The sequence below is a fragment of the Cheilinus undulatus genome, linkage group 18 (assembly GCF_018320785.1).
Source record: "Cheilinus undulatus linkage group 18, ASM1832078v1, whole genome shotgun sequence".
Classification (NCBI taxonomy): domain Eukaryota; kingdom Metazoa; phylum Chordata; class Actinopteri; order Labriformes; family Labridae; genus Cheilinus; species Cheilinus undulatus.
This window is the reverse complement of record NC_054882.1, coordinates 2,432,263-2,457,071: the sequence shown is the minus strand read 5'-3', so window position 1 is coordinate 2,457,071 and position 24,809 is coordinate 2,432,263. Positions and strand designations below refer to the sequence as shown.

The 24,809-nt window shown below is 40.6% G+C and overlaps 1 protein-coding gene across 1 annotated transcript in view; it reads left to right on the top strand.

The window, feature by feature from the left end:
- LOC121526387 (neuronal PAS domain-containing protein 3) overlaps nt 1-24,809 on the top strand; it is a 471,697-nt gene that overhangs the window by 257,634 nt on the left and 189,254 nt on the right. Inside the window, exon 4 of the mRNA XM_041812958.1 lies at nt 10,763-10,845. Within this exon, the coding sequence (XP_041668892.1) occupies nt 10,763-10,845 (83 nt within the window). The remainder of the gene's footprint in view (nt 1-10,762; nt 10,846-24,809) is intronic.

Below are 24,809 nucleotides of genomic sequence, written 5' to 3'. Positions count from 1 at the left end.
ACTGGCAATCTCGTCTCTTTTTGGCTTTTATGGGAAATTTATCATGATTTTTCCCCAGTATATTTCCTGTTTTTATTGCACAGCTGCAGGCTAGTTAGGCTAACACAAGCATAAGCACAGTTTTACACATGGACAGAAAAATGGATTTATACACAGAAACATACCTTTATCTAAATCAATTTATTTGCACATGATTGTTTTTAAGTTAAAGAGTTTTTTTTTGCTTTCAGAAATCCTTTTTCTGCAAAGGATGGTCATCTTATAATCAAAGCTGTCTTACATTCCGGTAAATAGGATCTAAAAGAGTACCTAAAAGCTACACAGTTTGCTCTAAATGGCAGCCAAAAGCATTAAAAAGTCAAATCCCAATAAAAGGTGCGCTTCTATGTACCTTAGCGTGTATTTGAGCAGCCGCCTCTTATCCTGGCTGTTAAACGTCCCAGTGCTGAGCACTAAAACGTCCCTCTAAAGGAGTTTAAACCCTGGAATAATGCAGGTTTATCAGAGCGGCTCTGCCAGAGTTAATCGGCCCAAACATCTAATTTCAGGAGGAAAGGGTCTCCTAAAGGCCGGCCGGCCCCCCGTTTATGTGGAGAGCTGTAAACTTTGTAACGTGTGGAGAGAGAGAGCGGCTCTTTTCCTCCTCGTTCCTGCAGCACTGTTTCATTTTAACACCAAAGATCTTTACTTTTGTACCGGCAGAGGTGAGACGGCGAGCAGTTAGACGTGTAAAGATCGTAATAACGGCGAGGAAAGAAATAATACTGACGGCTCAGTCAGGTGACTTTCATGACGTCACTTCTGTCAGTGGAAGGAGGAACGCTGACTTCAGAGATCAGGTTAATCAGAGCCATTAAAGTAAGAGAATTTAACCTGATATGATTTTAACCCCTGTGCCCTCCTCGGGCATTTTTGGCCATTTTTCTCAAGTTTTTTTTTTTTTTTTTTTTTAAATTTGTGATCATTTTATCAGTTTTACAGCTTGAGGCATGAATTTTTACAGGAACTTTTCTTTTTTCTAGTTAAATTTTTGAAATCCAACATGTTTTACTCTGAAATGAATTTTCTACCCTCTGGACACCTTCAGGGCAAAAATGTACACGCACAAAAAAACTGCCATTAAATCAGCATGCATCAATATTTCTCTCTCCCTTTTTTCATAAATCTCTTTAACAACTTCAGACCTGCTCAAAACTACCAAACATTCAATAATTTTCAAGATTTTAACCCTTTAAATGCCAGTTTGATTATTTGAAATGTTTTATTTTTTACTACAAAAAACACAAAAGTGAATTATTTTCATAAAATAAATAGTAGAAAGATGGGGCTTCGGTGCTGATGAGAGTCTTGGATGGGTCAAAGATTAGCAACAAAACTGATTTGATTGCACTTGTATTTTTTATGTAGTGCCAGCTTTAACATGAGGGCACCCTCCTAATGTACACGTTCAAAAAGAAAAAAAAAACTGCCATTAAATCAGCATACATCAATATTTTTTCTACTTTTTTTCCTAAATCTCTTTAACAACTTCAGACCTGCTCAAAAACACCAAACATTCAATAATTCTCAGAATTTTAACCCTTTGAAACTCACACAAAAAGTCTGAAGTCGTTTAAGAGATTTGTGGGAAAAAAAAAGGTTTAAAAAAATATTGATGTATGCTGATTTAATGGCAGTTTTTTTTGTACGTGTACATTTTTGCCTCGAAGGTGTCCAGAGGGTAGTAAATTTGAGGAGGGCACAAGGACTAACTCAAATGTCCAAGTGACAGGGACTGTCTGATGAGCTGAGTCTTCACAGAGAAACGTGAAGAACAGAACGAACAGGAACTCGCAAAAAATGACAGAAGTGTCATTCAATGGAAAAGGCAGCTTGAATGTGGAAGACGGGGCAAAATATGGCAAATAAAAAGGGGAAGAAATTGAAAATAGCAACAAGCAAAATATATTTTGTGCCATCTTTTTTTTTAAATTATGAATACTTTTAAAGTAATCTCAATAGGATTGTTTTTTATTGTGCCAACTGTGTCCCAAATATATGCACTATCCCTTTAAAAAGGACATGTATTTTTATATTATAAAAACATGTAATTTTATCCCTCAGATTCCTCTGGTGGCCACACGGTTCGCTCGTAGACATGCCTCACAAAGTCAGGCTGAAAATGCACTGACTAAAGGTGATGATATGTGATCATCATAAATTCATAGTTTAATTTATTTATTGAATTTTTGTTGAAGAGCCACAGTTTAGGAGCGTGGATGTGGGAGAGATTTCTCTGCAGAGGGCGAGTCAGACGGTTAAAGTTTGATGAAGGAACATCAGAGAGAACATGGATTATTAAGCAGAACCGATCATGAAAAGTTAAAGCAGCTGAAAGACGCCTTTAAAATGATTCTAATTAAAACAAATGTCTCCACTGCTGATGACTTTTTAAACAGCCCTGTGAGACTCTGTGTGGTTAGTGTGAGTCTGTTTGTGAGGTGAGCGGAGCAACTGTCGGCCGTTTTGGTCAAATCTGAAGTTTTTACACTTTTTCTTTACCACTTCCCATTATTCTCCACTCTTTCTGACCTCACCGAACATCATTCTTATCATTCTTTTATTTAATTTCTCCTTTTTTGATGGAAAAAGTCAACACAAAAATTCTGCCATCAGTCTTTCTGAAGGAGTTAAATATATACTTTGGGTATCATATCAATTTAGCACTATTTTGTCCCTTTAGGTGAACGGTAGTTGAGTTACCAGTGGAAAGCAGTAGACACTCACCGTAGCGTCTTCCTGCTCTGACAGTGATGTGAAAGAAGAGCACCATTATTACAATGAATGGTGCACAGTGCAGCTATCTAGCCCTACTTTTGTCCACACTGGAAACTGGCAGGGATTTGTTACCCCAATCTCCTGTACTGAAGTTAATGACGTAAATGACTGAGCTATACAGCCCCACACACACACACACCACAGTGAAGAGCTAGTGATGGCATGCAGGAAGTGATTTTTGCATAGAGAAGTGCTATTAAAATGTCAAATCCTGTCAAATTGGAGTAAGAAATGAATTGAAGCTCAAAAACAGTATGTCTATGTCACATTAAACCTGACCTTGTTGAGGTCTGTTAAGCCTCACTTGCTGTGATGGGAAATCCGTCCCTTTTTCCAGCTCCAGATCATTTGGTTCGCCTCACTAATAACAGCCAGTGCTTTGACTCCAAAACAACTCTTCATCTGGTACCAATTTGTTTTTTTAAATGTAAGTTAAATAATGACAAAAAATAAAGGAAAGGACATCGAGAGCCAGCTCCCAAAGAGCCGGCTCTTAGAACTGTACTGTTCCTAAACGACACATCATCACTCGGTCTTTAAGGCCACAGGGCAAAAGCTTTCAACAACCCCAGGGGGGCCAACACTCTGTCCTCTGCCTTTGATGACATCATCCTTTAAAGTCTTTAATAAGCTTTAGAAAGATGACATCATCCTTTAAAGTCTTTAATAGGCTTTAGAAAGATGACATCATCCTTTAAAGTCTTTAATAGGCTTTAGAAAGATGACATCATCCTTGAAAGCCTTTGATTGATTTAGAAATATGATGTCAACCTTTAGCCTTTGATTATTTTAAAAGACAATGTAATCCTTTAAAGTCTATGATTAATTACGACAGATGATGTCATACTTTATAGCCTTTGACTGATTAAGAAAGATGACATCATTCTTGAAAGCCTTTGACTAATTTAGAAAGATGACATCATCCTTTAGCCTTTGATTATTTTAAAAGACAATGTCATCCTTTAAAGTCTATGATTAATTAAGACAGATGATGTCATACTTTATAGCCTTTGATGAATAAAGATAGATGATGTCATCCTTTGAACCCTTTTTTTAATTTAGAAAGATGACGTCATCCCTTGAAGCCTTGAATGATTTAGAAGGATGATGTCATCCTTTGAAGCCTTTAATTATTTAGAAAGATGATGTCATCCTTTGAAGCCTTTGAATAATTTAGAAGGATGATGTCATCCTTTGAAGCCTTTTATTAATTTAGAAAGATGACGTCATCCCTTGAAGCCTTGAATGATTTAGAAGGATGATGTCATCCTTTGAAGCCTTTTGTTAATTTAGAAAGATGATGTCATCCCTTGAAGCCTTTGAATGATTTAGAAGGATGATGTCATCCTTTGAAGCCTTTGATTATTTAGAAAGATGATGTCATCCTTTGAAGCCTTTGAATAATTTAGAAGGATGATGTCATCCCTTGAAGCCTTTGAATAATTTAGGATGATGTCATCCTTTGAAGCCTTTCATTAATCTAGAAAGATGACGTCATCCTTCATAGCTTAAAAAAACCTGATTTCTGATTCAACCAGTAATCCACAAGCTTTATTGTCTTAATAGCATTTCTATTTAAAGCATTTTTATTTCATAATGAGGGAGTAAAGCTGTTAAAGAGTCTTGGCTCAGTTCTAGACTCTTCTAGACTCTTGTCTTCATCTGCCTAGTGTGTTCTAGGCTGCAGAACTAAGTCATTAGTGATTATGGTCACCTTCATGCCACGTACCTGTGTCAAAGATCTTTTTTTTTTCTAAATTGTTGGGATCATCGCCTAATGGATCAGGGAGCATGTCGAAATTTCTATTTAAAGCTTTAACAGACTAACTTAACTGTATTTCCATTGACTTAACTTCCTGTCCCCTATCATGACCACGTGACTGATAACGACCTTTTCAATCAAGGCGGCGATAGAATAGCACCTCCTTTGTATCTCCTGGTTAGCATCAGTGTTTTTGTCGGAGTGTGGTGGCTATGAAGAGAGAGTGATGTAACAGCAGTTCCTGGTTAAAACAAATGGATTTTACTCTTCTAAAGCAGATCTGCCTCTACAGGGATCCTTTCTGCGAGAACATCCAGTGAAGATACTTTGATTTCAGAGTAGAATTACACACCCTTGTACATAAATAAACCCGAGTTCCTCCTTAAGTCTGAAATAAACCTTTAAAGTTTCCTTCACTTCCACTTTCCCTCTCCTCCCTCCGTTTTCTCTTCTTTTATCAGCCTGTCGATGTTTCCGTCTCTCGGTGGTCCCTCCACGTCTCCCCCCCCCCGGCCCTCCTCCTCCTCTCTCTTCGTCCCTAAAGTCTTTTGTTAGATCTTGATAAATTGGCTCTGACATTTTGCCAAAATGGCTACCCTCTCCCCTCCTCCCGCTCCCTTTCTCTCTAGTGTTCTTACACCTACTGCTAATTGAATTGGCAATTTGTGTAACAGTACAGAACTCACTCTTCTCTCTCTCTCACATGACCCACAATTCTGTTTCCTCTTTAATGGACATACACTCGATCCTTTCTGTCTCTTAACCCAGCACAAACACACACATGGACCCCAGGTTGGTCCTCTAAAGGCTGTATCTCATCTCATGTCAAACATGAAACTAGATAACTAGCACATGACCTTTTCTAACTCTGTCGTTCGCTTTCTTTGCACTTTAATTCCCCTTCGTTTGTATTGTTTTCATGCATTTCCAAAAGGAAGTCTGTATTTCTCTGTAATCAAAAAGGGAAAGTGTATCTGTGAGAGAAAGAGTGAGTTTTAGAGTGTGTGTTGGTGTACTTTGACCCGTCCTGCAGCTCCACGTTCACGTCTGTAACCACGGCTCCCAGGGGTCTGTGTGCAGCGGGTTCAGGGGTCTCGGTGCAGACAAACAACAACAACATGAACACCCTCCCTGTCTCACTGATGGCTGAATGCTCAGAGCGATGCTGGAGGGGCCGGCTGAAACACACACACATACACTCACAGCTTGTTTACTACCACCAAACCGAAGGCCAGAGCTGGGAGAGGAAGGAGGAAGAGGGTGGCATTGTTATTCTTCATCCATCGAGGGTTAATCTTCCTCTTCATCCTCCTCTTCCTCTGACACTTCTCCTCAGGGAGTCTGAAACGGGGACTGTCTGTCCTTTGACCCTCGCTCTGCAGGTCACAGAGACCTGGATCGTTCTCTCGTCTGTTCTTAAATCAATGAATCCCACTAATGTCTGTCATAAGCTTCATGCCCCTTCCATGCCCATATAAGGGCATGAGACTGCAGGGCTGTGTGCAAACACAGAGGGCACATGGAAAATGAAATAACTTTTGTTAAATACATATTTAAAATGGGTGAAAAATGGCTTAAATTACTAATAATGGCAGAAAAAAATAGTGGAAAAGATGTTGAAAATGGATTTTTAAAGAACATAAATGGGTTAAAAGTGGCAAAAATTAGATAAAAGTGGCCAAAAAAATAACCAAAAATTGGGAAGAACAGGAATACAAAGTGGTACAAGTGGATTAAAAAGTGGATGAAATGGCTTTAAAGTGCAAAAAATTGAGGGAAATTAGGTGGACTGGGATGAAAAATCGATCTAAACTGGCAAAAATGGGATAACTGGTTAAAATAGGCAAAAAGGAGTGTAAAAAGTGGTTAATAGTGGCAAAAATGAGGCAAAAATGGCAAGAATTGGTTTAGAAGTGACAAAAACAGTCAGAGAAAGATGTTTGAAGGGTATAAAATTGATACAAATGGGTTTTAAATGGCAAAAATGTGCTAAAATTGGTGTTAAAAAGGGATGAAAAAGTGTTAAAATCTGGTAAAATTGGTGTAAAGTGGCAACAGTGTCATTTTAAAAATATTCGTAGTTGTTTTTAAGGCATCTGGAGACCCCCTCTCAGTGTCTCGCGACCCCCAATGGGGTCCCGACCCCAAAGTTGAGAACCCCTGGCCTAGGGTACGGTCCAGGGTGAGGGTTGCCATAAAGTCCACCAACAGCCGTGACCTCCTCCTTCTTTGCCCCAATATGGACGTTTCCTCAAACAAACTCCTGAGTTTTTCTGACAGCGTGGTCTTAGAGAGAATTATTGGGATCAAATCTTGTTTCTTTAAATCCTTTCATGGCTGTAGAAAGTGTGTAAAACTTTTGATTGCTGGATTGAAAGCTCCACATTCATATTTCAGCAGCAGTCTGATGTTCCCACGAGTCTCCGGATCCTCCCTCACCCCTCCTCCTTTGTCTTTCCTCCCCTCTCTCCCCCATTTTTTAAAGTCTCTCACTCACAAGGGCATTTCATTACATCATTAATTGAGCCTAATTCAGCCACATTACCCCCTCCAACAGAAGAAAGCTGCAGGAGGGGTGTGTGTTTAAATTCAGTGTAATGAGGTCTGCAGGGAGACGAGGACGGAGGTTGTGTAGAGAGGAGAAAATTACCTGAGGGCAGAAAAATCTCTCTTTTAGTGCGCTTTAATGCCCCCTCTGTTTAAAGTGTCTGAAGCTGTCTCACTGTCTGACTGCTGCTCGCTCTCTTTGCTGTCTTTTTATTTGTTTTTAGGGTCTCTTTCTTTCGCCTCAGGGCTGGTAAATTTTATTTAATAGCATGTTTTTTAAAGACAATGTTCTTGAGATTAAAATGCATGAAGAGAACGAGTTAAACATGCAGAAGAATGAAGCAAACAGAAGAATAATAAGAGCATAAAATCACCTGAAATCAAAGGACAGGAAGCAAACTAGGGACACAGACGTGAACTGTTAGTCTGCATTAAATCTGTGCTGCAGTGTCCATAATATCATAAGAACCACTCATGCATCTGTGTGTCTGCAGTTTTGCACAAACCGGTGGAAGGAGAGTTTCTCTTTTTCCAAAAAAGTTTAACTTTTTGCAGAATTTTCTTCCTTTTTTATGTAATTTTTTTAACTTGGTGCAGCTTCACTTAAGATGCATCATGCACAAAATTTTACCAAAGGTAAAATATTTGCACTTAACTGCCAATACTGACGGTAAATATAAGGAACTGAAGACGCACGTCCTGCAGAATGGACAGAAATGCTCTCTCTCATTTATTCTCGATTGCTTTTAGCCTCTTGTTATCCTTTTGTCATTATTCTCCTCATTTTATCATCTCAGGAGAGAGAGACAGAAAGAGAGAGAGAGAGAAATGGTTTATAGCTTTCTAAAAATTTCTCCCTGAGGGCAAAAACTCAGTCTGAAGAGAAAAACAGAGAGTACAGCAGCCAGAGAGAGAGAGAGAGAATCTGCCCTCAGGTTAAACCGTCTCTCTCTCATTCCCAAAGAAAAAGAGAGAGAGTGAAGAGGGACGACAAAGCTGAAAAATGTTAGAGAGACAGGAAGAGGATTTAGTTTTAAAAAAGTGAATCATGACCAATGGGTCAAACAGAAAAAAGCACAACAGGACGCTGCGTTTGATTGGTGTCATACGTGTCCCATGACACATCCACATTTCTGTCCCTTCTTATCTTTTATGCTAAAAACAGGTCAAAGTCAGAATTAGCTTCATGTTTGCTTACATAGAAAAGAATGTCTCTCTGGTTAGATTTTCTCTCAATGTAGCGGAATTAAACTTTAAATTATAAAATGAATAAAACAGAACAAAGTATTAAAAACAGATTTTAATATGTTGTTATGGTATTTTTCTAGTATGCAAGACTGTGTGCACGGAAACGACGTGCTGGACGTGCAAAGGGTGTGAAGTGGGGCATTTTACCACAGTGAGCTTTCTAACTGTATTTGTGTTACAGTAAATAAATAAATTTATGAAATTGTGTATATGACGTAAGGCAGTTTACTGCAGTGAGCTTCTAATATTATTTAAGTTGCAGTAAACAGATTTATTTGTGCTAATGTGCATATGAGGTGAGGTTCATTTACTACAGTGAGATGTGAGTTATAATAGATTTATTAATGCAAATGTGTTTATAATGTGAGGCATTTACTGCAGTGAAATTTCTAACTATTTGTTTTACAGTAAATGGGTTTATCCATAAATATGCATATGAGGTTAGGGGATTTACCACAGTCAGCTTTCTTACTGTATTTGAGTTACGGTAAATTGGTTAATTAATGCAGTTGTCCACATGAGGTGAGGCGGTCTACTACAGTGAGCTTTCAGGCAGTTTTTAGTTGCTGTAAATAGACTGATTTGTGCGAATGTGTTTAAGAGGTGAGGCATTTTACGGTAGTGAGCTTTTAATCAGTATGTTAGTTTCCATGGATTGATTGATTTGTGCAAATAACTATATGAAGTGAGGCATTTTACCGCAGTAAGCTATCTTACAGTATTTGAGTTACAGTGAATAGAGTAATCAATGCAAATGTGCATATGAGGTGAGGTAGTCTACCGCAGTGAGCTTTCTCAAAGTATTTCAGATGCCATAAATAAATTGATTAATGTAAATATGCATAGGAGGTAAGGCAGTTTACCGCAGTGAGCTTCTTACTGTGTGTGAGTTGCAGTAAACAGATTTATTTGTGCTAATGTGTGTATGAGGTGAGGTTAGTTTACAACAGTGAGGTTTGAGTTATAATCAATTTATTAACGCAAATATGAATATGAGGTGAGGCTGTCTACCGCAGTGAGCTTTCTGACAGTATTTGAGTTGCCCTTAATAGATTAATAAATGCAAATATGCATATGAGGCTAGGCAATTTACCACAGTCAGCTTTCTTACTCTGTTTGAGTTGGAGTAAATTGATTGATATGTGCAAAGAACTACATGAAGTGAGGCGTTTTACTGCAGTGAGTTTTCTAACAGTATTTGAGTCACAGTAAGTAGATGAATTTGTGCTAATGTGTTTATGAGGTAAGGCAATGTATCATAATGAACTGTCTTGCAGTATACAGGTCCCATAAAAAGATTAATTAATGCAATATGCATATGAGATGGGGCATTTTACCACAGTGAGCTTTATTACAGTATCTGAATTGCTCTAAAAAGATTGATTTGTGCAAATGTGTATATGAGGTGAGGCAATTTATGGCAGTGAGCTTTCTTGCTGTATTTGAGTTATAGTAAGTAGATTAATTAGTGCAAAGGGTGTGAAGTGGGGCGTTTCGGCACAGTGAGCTTTTTAACTGTATTTGAGTTAGGGTTAATTTTTTAATTTATGCAAATGTGCATACAAGGTGAGGCAGTCTACTGCAGTGAGGTATTAGACTGTTTTTGAGTTGCTGTAAATTGACTGATTTGTGCAAGTGACTATTTGAAGTGAAGCATTTTACTGCAGTGAGCTCTCTTAAAGTATTTGAATCATGGTAAATAGATGAATACATGCATATGTGTATATGAGGTTGTCATTTTTTTCAAAAAAGTATGTTTGTTCTGTTTTGAAGCTGCAGGCTCAGCCCTGCCACTGTGATACCCACTGGTCTTTGTTTGGTTCGTCTCATTGAGCTTACCAACATGGTAACATGAACTAATGAACACAGAGTATGGACCAAAAGCTTCATATTTATCTCTATGTGTGTCAAACATAAAGCATAATGAGTCTTTGGCACATTAGAACCAGTTTTACATCTGCAGTCTAAACAATCTACTGAAAAATCCTGATTTATTTTGGTAGTTCAGAGTCATTTAGACCCTAAATATAAAATAAAGTGACCTAGATTTAACCATACTTGTCTCAGTCAGTGGCAGGTCATGTATCTCTTATCTGTCTCTGTTTTTAAAGGCGTTTGGGCATGCTATAAGAAGAGCTAACAATGCTAACATGTGACACTGTTCTAGAATGTTCTACAGAGCTGACCTCACTGGTTCCTCTTGTCCTGTGCCATGTGTGTTTGTCACGCTAGGCTGTGTAAACGTGAGTGTGTTTTCCTGTTTGTGTGTCAGAGAGCTTTGCTCGTATCAATGTGTCTGAGTCTCACCGGTCTTCTTCTGTCCTGTCCTGTGCTTCCTCTCTCCTCGTGCGTGCATGGATGTTTGCGTGTGCGCGTGTGCGTGTTTAGCTATCGGCGCCCAGCGAAGGAGGAATCCCAGCGTCGTCGCCTCGGAGATCTTCGAGCCTCACCTGGGCAGCCACATCCTACAGGTAGGAACCGTTCAAGGCTGTCTTTGACTCAAAATTAGTCTGGAAGCAATGCTGGAATACACCTGGGTCCTGTGTGAATGCGCTGGTTTACACATGGTGGTTGAAGTGAAATGGTGAATGGCCTCTTCAGAGTGGGTGCATGTTTGCTGCATGACTGCTGAGGTGTGTCAGTTATGGCTAGTACTGTCACTGCTTCATACTAGATATGTTTACTGTCCCAGCTAGGCTGCTTTGACTCTCAGGGGAGCGCATGGCTGGACGATGGCTAGCTCCAAGATAGATACATTTACAACAATGCATACTGAATACTTTAAAATTAGTTCAGACGTAATGAATCCATAGTAGCATAAGTCTGAATATGGGGATGAAACAAGCTTTATGCTATGAAGGAGGAGGCTGGGGTGGAGAAGGTGAAGTTTTATGCTATAAATGAGGAGGCTGGGCTGGAGGAGGTGAAGCTTTCGTCTATAAAAGAGGAGGCTGGAGTGGAGGAGATGAAGCTTTAGTCTATAAAGGAGGAGGCTGGGGTGGAGGAGGTGAAGCTTTCGTCTATAAAGGAGGAGGCTGGAGTGGAGGAGGTGAAGCTTTCGTCTATAAATGAGGAGGCTGGGGTGGAGGAGGGGAAGCTTTCGTCTATAAAGGAGGAGGCTGGGGTGGAGGAGGTGAAGCTTTACTCTATAAAGGAGGAGGCTGGGGTGGAGGAGGTGAAGCTTTAGTCTATAAAGGAGGAGGCTGGGGTGGAGGAGGTGGAGCTTTAGTCTATTAAGGAGGAGGCTGGGGTGGAGGAGGTGAAGCTTTAGTCTATAAAGGAGGAGGCTGGGGTGGAGGAGGTGAAGCTTTAGTCTATAAAGGAGGAGGCTGGGGTGGAGGAGGTGAAGCTTTAGTCTATAAATGAGGAGGCTGGGGTGGAGGAGGTGAAGCTTTAGTCTATAAAGGAGGAGGCTGGGGTGGAGGAGGTGAAGCTTTAGTCTATTAAGGAGGAGGCTGGGGTGGAGGAGGTGAAGCTTTAGTCTATAAAGGAGGAGGCTGGGGTGGAGGAGGTGAAGTTTTATGCTATAAAGGAGGAGGCTGGGGTGGAGGAGGTGAAGTTTTATGCTATAAAGGAGGAGGCTTGGTGGGAGGAGGTGAAGTTTTATGCTATAAAGGAGGAGGCTGGGGTGGAGGAGGTGAAGCTTTAGTCTATAAAGGAGGAGGCTGGGGTGGAGGAGGTGAAGCTTTAGTCTATAAAGGAGGAGGCTGGGGTGGAGGAGGTGGAGCTTTAGTCTATTAAGGAGGAGGCTGGGGTGGAGGAAGTGAAGCTTTAGTCTATAAAGGAGGAGGCTGGGGTGGAGGAGGTGGAGCTTTAGTCTATTAAGGAGGAGGCTGGAGTGGAGGAGGTGAAGCTTTCGTCTATAAATGAGGAGGCTGGGGTGGAGGAGGGGAAGCTTTCGTCTATAAAGGAGGAGGCTGGGGTGGAGGAGGTGAAGCTTTAGTCTATTAAGGAGGAGGCTGGGGTGGAGGAGGTGAAGCTTTAGTCTATAAAGGAGGAGGCTGGGGTGGAGGAGGTGGAGCTTTAGTCTATAAAGGAGGAGGCTGGGGTGGAGGAGGTGAAGTTTTATGCTATAAAGGAGGAGGCTGGGGTGGAGGAGGTGAAGTTTTATGCTATAAAGGAGGAGGCTTGGTGGGAGGAGGTGAAGTTTTATGCTATAAAGGAGGAGGCTGGGGTGGAGGAGGTGAAGCTTTAGTCTATAAAGGAGGAGGCTGGGGTGGAGGAGGTGAAGCTTTAGTCTATAAAGGAGGAGGCTGGGGTGGAGGAGGGGACGCTTTGCCAGCAGCAGCAGTGTGGTGCATCAGCATTAATGCAAACAGGGATTAGTGAGCCTCGTTGCCTCGTTTGCATTTCTTGTGGTTTGCAGTAAAATCAGCCTACTCTTGAGCACTTTAGAGTAAAATCAGCTCCCTGAAGTGTGTCTTCTGTTGTCTGGTGAACTTTTTGTCCTTATGGCGCCACTCTCAGGTCTGATGAATTATGATTGGTTGTTCTGAGTTAATCTTTATCTTCTCTAATTCCTAAATCATTAGTCTGTGGACACGTTTTTAGATTTTACCCCATTTTGCTCTCTGAGTTATGTCCTCTGGTTTTCCTCAGAGCTTTAGCAGAGCTGAATAATTCCTGGTAATGTACCTTTACATCATTAGCGCAGTGATTCCTCATAATTCAGCCTCAGATTTTTCACCAGCAGACTTCAATTATTCCTCAACATCCAGCTGCTGCCGCGGCTAAGCTGAATTATTAAATGGAATTATGAAAGTATGATAATGACTGGGTTATCGCTGCTCGCTCCCTCGGGTTTTTGTGTGTAAAAATGTGTGTATTTGAGTGTGTTTCTTGTAGTTTTAATCCCTAACATGCTCCACTCCTTATCTGTTTAACATACAGCCCAAAGGCTGAGCTTTTAACATCACAACCAGGCTGACGCGATACCAGCGCTGATAGAGGCGGCTAATCTGTGTGTGTTAGTGAGTGTGTTATACACCAGACTCTGTTTGGAGATGTGCCTCCATCCTGAGATGATTCTGCACACCTCCAAAAGTCTTTATCATTGTTTGTTTGTAGAGTCGAGATCATGTTGGCGTTTGCATCAGTCGCTCCTGATTGTTATTTATCTTCTCCCCGACACCAGTGTGTAAAAATCCACACTTTTCTAATCTTCTTCTTTATTATCCCTTTATCATGTTGGAGGATCCTGACAGAAACATTCCTCCCTGATACGAAGGATTCATTACAAACTTTATTATCCAGACTTTAGAAAACACTGACACTGACATGTCCCGTCTGTTACAGCTACGTAGATAAATGCTCTGCTCTGCTGTTGTTCAGAGAAGACCCAGGTTTCATAGAGAGAGGGGAGATGATACTTGGATGTAGAGTCAACAGTCAGAAGCTTGAAGACATTTCCTGCAAGGAAAAAAGCAGATTATGTTACTGTAATTATCAAATCATCACACTGACTAAGAGCAACAGTGAGGCCTGTTTCAGACCGGGTGTGTGTTTGCTGCGTGACGGCTGAGATGTCACAGCTCCAGCTTGTGCATGCTCCATGTTGACTGAATCTCCCAGCAGTAACAGCCCTGCCCTTCTTCAACTTTGACCTCAGTCCTCCTTAAAGTACCTTAACCCTTGTGCCCTCCTCGGGCATTTTTGGCCATTTTTCTCAATTCTTTTTTTTTTTTTTTTTTTTTATTTTTGATCATTTTCAGTTTTACAGCTTGTGGCGTGAATTTTAACAGGAACTTTTCCTTCTAGTTAATTTTTTGAAATCCAACATGTTTTACTCTTAGATGTCATTCAAACTCTCAATGAATTTTCTACCCTCTGGACACCTTCGAGGCAAAAATGTACACGTGCAAAAAACTGCCTTTAAATCGGCATACATCAATATTTTTTTTCCTTTTTTTTATAAATCTCTTTAACAACTTCAGACCTGCTTAAAACCACCATTCAATAATTTTCAAAATTTTAACCCTTTAAATGCCAGTTTGATTATTTGAAATGTTTTATTTTTACCAAAAAAAAAAAAAAAAAAAAACACAAAAAGTGAAATATTTTCTATAAAATTAATAGTGGAAAGATGGGGCTTTGGTGCTGATGAGAGTCTTGGATGGGTCAAAGATTAGCAACAAAACTGATTTGACTGCACTTGTATTTTTTATGTAGTGCCAGCTTTAACATTAGAACACCCTCTGGACACCTTCGAGGCAAATATTTTTTCTACTTTTTTTCCTAAATCTCTTTAACAACTTCAGACCTGCTCAAAAACACCAAACATTCAACAATTCTCAGAATTTTAACCCTTTTAAACTCACACAAAACTCTCCATAATATAACGGGTAAAAATAGAAGAATGTGGTGCATGGTCCTACAATGAGTAAATGGTTGAATCTGGTGGAATACGGTAAAAATGTCAAATTTCACTAGACTTCTTCACATTGAAATGCTGACATTAAAGAATGCATGATTTTATACTGCAATGACAGTGAGATTAAAAATCCTGGTTTTAATGGAAGTCAGTGGGGGCATTTTTGCCTCGAAGGTGTCCAGAGGGTATTTCTGACATTACGTAAAAAATATTAATGCAATCAAATCAATTTAGTTGCTGATCTTTGACCCTTTCAAGACTTTTATCACCCCCAAAGCTCCTTCTTTACACTATTAATTTCATGGAAAATAATCCACTTTTTGTGTTTTGTAGTAAAAAATGAAATATTTTAAATAATCAGACTGGCATTTAAAGGGTTAAAATCTTGAAAATTATTGAATGTCTCCGTAGCTCTAACGGACGCCGTTGTATCGAGCCTGGAACTTTGGTGACTTATCTACAGCCTTACATCCGATGATAAGCATCTTTTTAATCCATTTTCGATTGCGTCCTTTGACTTTCATCAGTGGGCAACCATATTTGTTTGACATGCAAAGCATTGTGGGAGTTGTCGTCGACCAGTTGCATCTCTACTGCTTAGAGGAGTAGAGAATAAACAATAATAAATGCAACTGTTCATTCACATGTCCACCATTATGTAATAAAAGATTATTATACAGAGTTTTAACGTCATCTAAGTTGCTTCTTTGTGAAATAAACAAAGATGATATAAATATAAGATTATGTGTTCATGTACCGTATATATTCTGTGTATATCAGTGTTCTTATTTCATATATCGGCTGATATATTGGATATCAGATGTTTTTAGTCCCCAATATTGGCATCGGTATCAGCCCCAAAAATCCCATATCATTCAGGCTCTGTTTAAAACCAGGAGGGACCCTCAGTCAGACAGGAGAGAGAGTTTGTCCTTTGGACGTTAAGGAAGTCTGTTCTGGTTTTGTCTTTGGTTTGCTGATATATCTTTTGATCTTCTGCAGTTTGGTCCTTTTTATTACCTCTGCCAAGGAGGTTATGTGATCGGGTGGGTTTGTTTGTACATTCATTCATTTATTTGTTCGTTTGTTTGTTCGTTTGTTAGCAACATAACTGAAAAAGTTATGGACGGATTTTCATGAAATTTTCAGGAAATGTCAGAAATGGCATAAGGAAGAACTGATTAGATTTTGGGAGTGATCCGGATCACCGTCTGGATCCAGGAATTTTTTAAAGGATTCTGTACTATTGGGAGATAGGGCTAATGGCGGAGGTCTGCGCTGTTACCACTTTACACCAGGAGATGGCGGACATGAGTAACTTCAATCCCAGCAGCATTTTGGGTGTTTCTGTTCAAAGTTTTGGAGTTTATAGAGTTTGAAAGATGCACGCCCGGTTGAGGAGACGAGTCGGAGCGTAACAGAGAGAAAGACAGAGAATTGTAGTGAGAATACTCACAATGCTGGGAGGAATAGAGGAATATTCACCCTCTGACATGACTTTCAGTCGTCCGGTGAGACCATGGGTGTTTCCGATATAACAGTACACATGTAGCGAAGCCAGTGCTTTGCCGCACTGTGTCTCCACCCCACCGAGGAGGGAGTTATCAGTGAATTAGATTTTGGGAGTGATCTGGATCACCTTCTGGATCCAGGAATGTTTTTAAAGGATTCTTCACAATTGAGAGATAGGGCAGATGGTGAAGGTCTGCGCTCTCTGAGTGCTTTTCTAGTTGTTTATTTAACTTTATTCATGATATTTTCAACTTAAGATGCCCATTTTATAAGATTCTTTTAGGTTTATCATACACAAAGTGCACAGTCTCTTTCTAATTTCCCTCCTGACACAGTTGTCATGACCAGATTGACTCATTAATGCCGCTGGGTGAGTTTCTCTTAAACCAGGAGTGGTATGGTTCAAAGATGATGTACTCCATGTTAAAATCACACCTTGCACATAAATTGTCTGCAAACTTCCTGGAGCAGACAGATGTGTGAGCTCTCTGTTCTGGTGGCAGCTAGAGGGCGCTGTTCCAACAAATTATTCAGCCACTTAAGTAAATGAAGGAGGAAGAGGATGCTGCATGCAGCCACGTCTCCCACTCAGCCTTGTTCTTTCGTTTGTTCTCCTTCTTTTAATCCTTCACATCTCCTCTCCTCCTCTTCCGCCGCTCTGCACATCATGTTGTCATGTGTGAGCGTTAACACGCCGCCTCACGCTGCGCTGAGCATCTACAACCTATGTGTGTGCGTGTTAACACCGTGTTCTGATCCTGCAGCTCCCAGACATCCCATAATACCTTGTTATAATCCCCCGAGAGTCGCTATGACAACCATATGAGGCAGATCCCGAGGCAGATTGAAGCAGCTGTGAGATTGGAAGTGACAGAAACAATGTGGGCTCACCTGGAAGTCTGAGGGTGTGGTAGAGCGAGGGAGAGAGAGAGAGTGTTGTTTTTAGATGAGGCTCTGTAAACTACAGTAGATTAAAAATATATGCAGTTTAGTCCTATAATGATCATTTTTTAGTGATGAATGCCTGCATCCTCCAGGTTGACATCATCATTGTTAGTGTGTGTCCGTTTGTGTGTGCGTGTCGGCCTTTTCAGCGGAGAACGAAGGCCGACGTGTTGGTGGCAAATTGGCCTCATTAATCTCCGGCTTAATTGATTGTGAGAAGTTTGAGGATGACATTTTAAGAAAGCGTGGCGGACGGGTGCGGCGTGATTGATTTGGCTAAACCGCAGCGCTAATGAATGCCAGCCAGTCACTTAGGTGGTAGAGACCAGACACTAATTTCAGAGAGATTAGGCCAGAGAGGTTGATAACGCTTAATGAAGAGAGGGAGAGAGAGAGAGGGGCTGCCTTTATGTCTGAGCTGCTGTACGCAGGCTAAATGAACCATGTTCCAGTTTGTCCTCATCAATAAAGTTCTGAACAGGATGAAAACGTGGACGCCGCTCTCTGAAGGGATTATTTAAAGTTTGTTTCAGCTCTCGTTGTCTCTATCAGGATGAAAATGTTGCTCGTGTCCTGGTTGTGATTAAGTTTCTAATCCCTAAATCAGATCTGGATCCGCTTTAATCCCTCATCTGATCTCTTTAGGTGCAACTAAACATGATTTCATATTTACAGGGTAGAATCAGCCTCCTCTCCTGTTTCTGCTTCACTGTTTGACAAAGGCAGCCCCCAAGCCTCACCTTTGACCTTGCCAAGCTGATTGGTTGTCTGGATATCAGGTCAGTCATCAGGTGGATTAGTCAGGCTGATTCCTGAGCGGACCAATCAGCACCAAGGAGAAAGAGTCGGTAGCTACAGGTGTGCTTCAGTTATAGGGACAGGTATGCTGTGTTAGTCTAAACCAGTGGTTCTCAACGTTGGGGTCAGGACCCCATTTGGGGTCGTGGGACACTGAGAGGGGGTCTCCAGATGCCTTAAAAAAAACTAAGAACATTTTTTAAATTACACTGTTGCCACTTTACACCAATTTTGCCAAATTTTCACTCGTTTTAACACTTTTTCCCACAAACTTTAACCCATTTTTGCAACTTAAAACCCATTTTTTGACAATTTTAAACCCTTTCTACCACTTTTTTCTGCCTGTTTTTGCCACTTCTATACCCCAATCTGCCTATTGTTGGCTCTGTTGATCCATTTTACCCCCTTTAAGCCACATTTCACAATTTGATATGCCCATTTTTGCCAGTTTCTGACTATTTCTGCATCAGCTATGCCTTTTTTTGCCAGTTTATATCAATTTTTCATCCCATTTCACCAAATTTCCACCTATTTTTGCCTCCTTATCGCCATTTCAACCACTTTTGAAGCCCCTTTTACAAATTAATATGCCAATTTTTGCCACTTTAACCCATTTTTGCCATTTATTTGGTTATTTTTTGCCACTTTTATCCCATTTTTGCCATTTTTAACCCATTTCTGCTACTTTTAAAATCCAATTTCACCACCTTTCCCACCATTTCTTGCCATTATTAACCCATTTTATCTATTTTTAATGTATTTTAATTCTGTTTTTAACAAAAGGATTTACATTTTTAGGAGGGCTACTTAGTACACAAATGAATCAAAATGTGTTTATTTGAAAAGATTATTCAGGTTAAATATAAAATAACACAGCTTAACTTTACACTGGACCATGATTGTGCTGGGCCCCAGAAAGACCCTCCCACCCCCCAGTTCTTGAACATGCCAACTGTGTTCAGCCACCTTCAGGTCCAGTGGGGGTCCTCGGTCTCTGGCACCTTTATTTTGGGGTCCTGAGCTGAAAAGGTTGAGAACCCCTGGGCTAGTGAACCAGGAACCTTCTTGCCATGAGGCAGCAGCGCTAACCCCTGCACCACCATGCAGCCCTCGTTCCTCACTCAGTCTCCTCAAACCTCGCCGATTAGCCAGACCTCTCTGGTGGGCAAAATTTAGCTTTGCCTGATGACTGACCTGGAATCTGGTGAATCCATCTGCTTTGCGAGGTTAGCACAGTGGTGAGCATGCTCTGTGTTTCTCTCTCTCTCGAACTTTAAAGTTAAAAAAAAAACAACTAATGACTAGGCTGAGTCCTGCACATTCCCATTAATATCAGCGGGCTCTGCAGCAGAAATGCTCTCTGCTCTGTCTGAAAGGATGCTGAAACACCTTTGTGTGTTTTTGAATAGCATCTACTGTGGCTATTATAAGTACCCTGGGCTATGGTGTTAAAGTATCATCGCCCAGTCCTACATGAACTAGCTCTTAGCAGCTTTTTTTTCACACTGCTAGCTTTTGGTGTGCAAATGAGCTGCTTTTCACCCTGTCACTGCATCCATAGAGCAGTGGTTCTCAGATGGTGGCGGGGCACACTAGTGAGTCTAGGTGTGCCTTGGGAATCTGGCTGGACCCCTGAAAAAACCCAGAGAATGGACCCTCCCCAGTTATGGTTTAGTGATGAGTGTGTGTGTTGGATCAGTAGCATTGGTGCTAGCATCCTGGCTAACAGTTCCCTCATTTGGCAAGCTATTATTCAGTTGAAATGATCATTTTTCATGCTACTTTTAACCAAGTTAACCAATTTTTCTACCCATTTAGCCACTGATTTTGTCATCTTTAACCATTTTTGCTGCTTTTTTGTAACTTTGCAGCTTCTTAAAGATACTTTTGACCCATTTTTTGCAACTTTTTTGGAACTTTATGCCACGTTTAACCCATTTTTGCTACCTTTTGATGGTTTTTGTCTACTTCTGCTATTATTTGGACATTTTTGCTCATTTTTTCATCACTTTTTAACCATGTTTTAGCAACTTTAACCCTTTTTTGTCATTTTTTTGTCACTTGTAACTTATTTTGTCACCTTGTTGACACTTTCAACCCATTTTTACCACCTTCTTGCAAATTTTTACTCGCTTTGCCTTTGTTTGGCCACTTTTTTGCCTAATTTTGCCCTTTTTTAATCACGTTTAAACCATTTTAACCACCTTTTTACAACATTTAACTCTATTTGCCACCTTTCTGCCACATTTAACCCATTTTTGCTATCTTTTTACGGTTTTTGCCTATTTTTGCTATTATTTGGATATTTTTGCTCATTTTTCATCACTTTTAACCACGTTTTAGCAACTTTTTGCCACTTTTCTGCCACTTGTAACCTATTTTGTCACCTTTTTGACACTTTCAACCCATTTTGCCACCTTCTTGCTAATTTTCACTCAATTTGCCTTTGTTTGGCCACTTTTTTGCCTAATTTTGCCCATTTTTAATTACTTTTAAAACATTTTAACCACGTTTTTACAACATTTAACCCTTTTGGCCACTTGTAACCCATTTTTACCACCTTTATGACATTTTCAACATGTTTTGCCACTATTAACCAACTTTTTGGCCCCTTATGCCAATTGTTAACCATTTTTGACTTTGCCTTGCCACTTTTTACCCAACTTTTCTATGTTTTATCATCACTTTAACCAATTTTTGCCACCTTTCTGGCACCTTTTGCCCACTTTTGCCACCCCCAGTTGTCTGGGCCCCAGAAGCCTCTCCCCTTGATCCCCCTTATGGGCCACCTTGACTGTTATTTTATTTAAAAAGTCTGTTTTGTATTGATATGAATATGGTGTGCTTTGAGATTTTGGCTTAACCTTGGGTGTGCCTTGGGCAAGGAAAGTTTGAAAATCACTGCACTAGATCATGGCGACTTCAGTGTGCATCCATTGCAACTTGTGAGTCTTCCTCTGGTAGAAACCTGGCGGCCAAAGACAGCAGCAGTTTCATTTTTAGCCATAACTGCAATCAAACCGAGCTAACGTCTCTTACCTTTCTGTGGCAGTGAAACAACACTGCTGACCTATTGCTAACCCCTGCACACTGGCCTCACTTGGACTAAAATCAATCGCTAAAGATAGAATTCCTTCAGTTACCTCCATTTGTCAAAGAAACTAGAAATAAGATGGCTGCATGGAAATATTTGAATTGCCATGTTTACATTGGTCAAGTCAGAGCATGCAATCATGCTGTCAGTGCAAGATACTCCACTGAAACTTTCCAAATCAGGACTTAACAAGTAAATGCAAAGCTTTTTCAGTGCTTTCTTTGCTTTCATTTTTATAGAGCTGCACCTGCGACTTGTTTCCAGTGATCGTGCAAAGCTAGGCTCAAAGAAAAGCAAAAAGATGAAGTACTATCCATTTTTTCTGCTGAAACTAACATAATTAATTCCTCTGCTATTTAACAATCGAAGGACAGATATTTTTAATTTGTGGTGCAGCTGAGGCAGAAGAGGGTTTAGAAAATAAAGACAGGCTAAAGTCGACTCAAACCAGCAGGAGCTGAGGAGGTCAGGAAGTTTCCTAAAGTTGTGTTGTTGCTGATGAAGTGAAAGTGTTGTTGGACTTTAAAGAGCAGATTGATGTCTGGTGCGTTTTAAAGACAACATGTGGTGTTTGAAGATGAAGAGGGGCGGACAGACGGACTGTAATTATAAAGTAAACTGGGAAAGAAAAGAAGGACAGAACAATTAGAGAGCCATGAAGAAGAAGAAGCAGAAGAGGAGAGGGACTGTGTGTGCTCAGAGGAAGCAGACAAAGAAGAAGAAAGTGTGTGTTTGTCTTTGTGTGTTTAGAACAGGCTGGCAGAGCACCTGGCATGATGAGCGTCTGGGGGAGGAGAGTCACACCTGTTAAAACACACATGGGCCCACGCTCGCACATGCTGCTGCTTTGGATGTTTGTCTCTCAGTGAATCAAAGACGCAGAGACGGGAAGACGACCCGCCGATCTGAGACAAAAGACGAGGAGAGAAGGAGGCAAGTGAGCAGGAAACATGAGGAAGGATGAAGACTTTAGGGCCCTATCATAGACCTGCTGCAGAGCATTTTGGCGTGCAGATGATGGCAGAGCCGCCTCCCTGTGCCAGGCACTCATTTAGGCTAAGTCTCATCTTGCGGTTGCAGAAGTCCTCTGCACCACTGACCACCTAAAATCAGATTTAAAGCCTGTGGTAGTGTCTCTGAAAATGTGTTTTTTACATAACATGTCCCCTCATAATATATTTGCACTAGCATAGCTGTGAACAGCTCTAATCATGAGCTGTTAATGCAAAGTACCCGTCTTTAAAAAGAAAGTTTTCTACTCCTGTTTCCAGAAACGATCCTATCCAACTATCCTCGATTCTCAACATCTTCATCCTTAGTTTTTAAAGGCTAAACCCATCATTTTCAAAAATTCCTCCTTAAATGTGACTTAGAACAACCTGTCCTCTAACTCACAGACCCAAACACTCTATCAGGCCTCAGGTTAGTCCAGTTTATTTCCTGGTCTGTTATAAAACCCTGTTAGAGTTCACATCTACCTGGCAGTTTGTATTAAATCCATATTTAACCCGTCTGCAGCAGCCGCCTGCTCCCAGATCTCTAACATGACAGGTAAACATGAACAAAGATCCCCCCAGGTCTGAGCCGTGTTCGTAAATAAAACCCGATCTTCTGTCTGGTTTCATAGACCGAGGTGTGTTTGAGTCCTTCACCTGCAGCTGTTAACCGACCGCTTCACTCCGCCACCATCCAAACAGATGTGAGGTGCCCGCGCGTTGTCACGGCGATGAGGGGAAATTAAAGACGACAGGGACGGCGCGCAGACACGACACCGCTTCCTGTCAGCCCGTCAATCAAACTGTCAGCCAATGAGTGTCAGCGGAGGTAAAAATTAGACGGTGAGGAGTGAAAGGACGCAGGGATGACAGGACGTGTAGCTCTGAGCTGGATTATGAGTTTATTACTGCAGGAGTTTATAAACTGGACCATGAGGAGGAGGAGGAGTGTCTGACAGACGAGGAGTTCCTCTGAGACGCCTTTACTCACAGCAGTTCTGTTTAGAGGAAGGGAAACCTGGACCATTAAATTCAGCTATGTTGGGCGTGCAGGGGGTCGGGTGGTTTGGGGCGTGCACCATGTGCGCTGGCGACCTGTGTTCGGGCCCGGCCTGGGGCCTGTTGCCACTTGACTCTCCCCTCTCTCGCCCCTGTTTCTGAGGCTGTCCACTGTCCTCCGCTATCTAATAAAACAGGGTTTTTCAAAGTGTGTGAGAGTGAGCCTCCCCTAAGAAGAACTGATTTATTCAGTGGACCCCCACCCACAAAAAGGATTCAAATTAAAAAAACAACATTTCAAACATTTATGTCCAATCTTTAAACATTTTTAACATTAATATATTTTGGATATTTTGGTTTGCAAATGTCCTTAAACATCTGCCTTTCCCTCTTATTCAGTTATAATGCCTTTAAAAATACCACTTTTTCATATTTTTTGGCCATTTTACAACTTCTTTTTGCCTCTGTTTCCCCATTTTTTCCACTTTTATCCCATTGTTGCCCTTTTTCACCTTTTTGTCCATTTAAGCTACCTTTCATCTTTAAATATCTCTTTTTTCCCCCAATTGTTTTGCACATTTTTTGTGACGTCTTTTTGCCACTTTTTTTCCCAATTTTTGCCCCCACCCCTTTTCTTACCATTTTTTGCAACTTTTTGTCCATTTAAACTACCTTTTGCCATTAAATACCACTTTTGCTTCCACTTTTTTGCCCATTTTGACACTTTTTTGCAACTTTTATCCATTTTTGCCCCTTTTACACCATTTTTTCCATCACTTTTCACCCAATTCAGCTATCTTTTGTCATCAATACCATTTTTTTCCCTAGTTTTTGTCCATTTTTGCCACTCTTGACTGCTTTTTGCCAGTTTTTGTCACTTCTCACTCATTTCTGCTACTTTCTGACCATGTTTCCACTTTTTCTCCCCATTTTCACCCATTTTTTGCTGCTTTTTGACCATTTTTGCCACCTTTAACTTATTTTTAGTGCTACTTTAAGCTGTTTTTGCCTCTTTTCACCTCTTAGATTGTGGCTCTTGCAAAGGTATTTTTCATCTGTTTGGCTCTTTGGTTGAGTAACACTGCTCTATAGCATAGTCCCTATAGTAACTATAAGTCTATCCATTTTGCTCCATGCACAGCAGAGGTTAGTAAAGCAAATCACCTTTTTTGTGGTTTATGGTTCCGCGCCTCCCCTGAAGCTCTGTAGCGCCCCCCAGGGGAGGCTCGCCTCACACTTTGAAATCCACTGTCATATAAGGCATGAAAAGGCCAAAAAATAAAATCTTTAAAAAGAAAAAGAAGAAACAACAAAAAGTAATCTGTTATTTTAATCTTGCTGATATATTTGGGGAAACTCAGACATTTCATGTTTAGCTCCTCAGAAAGCTCTGCAACAGTGCTGCTCTGTCAGGGCCTGCAGTTCTTTTAACACTTTGTTGTATTTTCAGGCTGATGTCAGCTGTCATACAGGCTTGTATTTTTAGCCAATAATACAGCATTTTAGCCATTTTTACAGCAAATTAAAGCTGATATTTACCGCTGTTATAGGCCAATACTAGCTTATCTTTCACTGCTGATGTAATCCAACATTTACAGCTAATAAAAGCTGGTATTTACCACTATTATAGGTCAATATTTTAGTCAGTTAAGAATTTATTACTGCTGATGGCCAATATTTACTGCTAATATCAGTTGATATTTACCACCAATATAGGTTAAT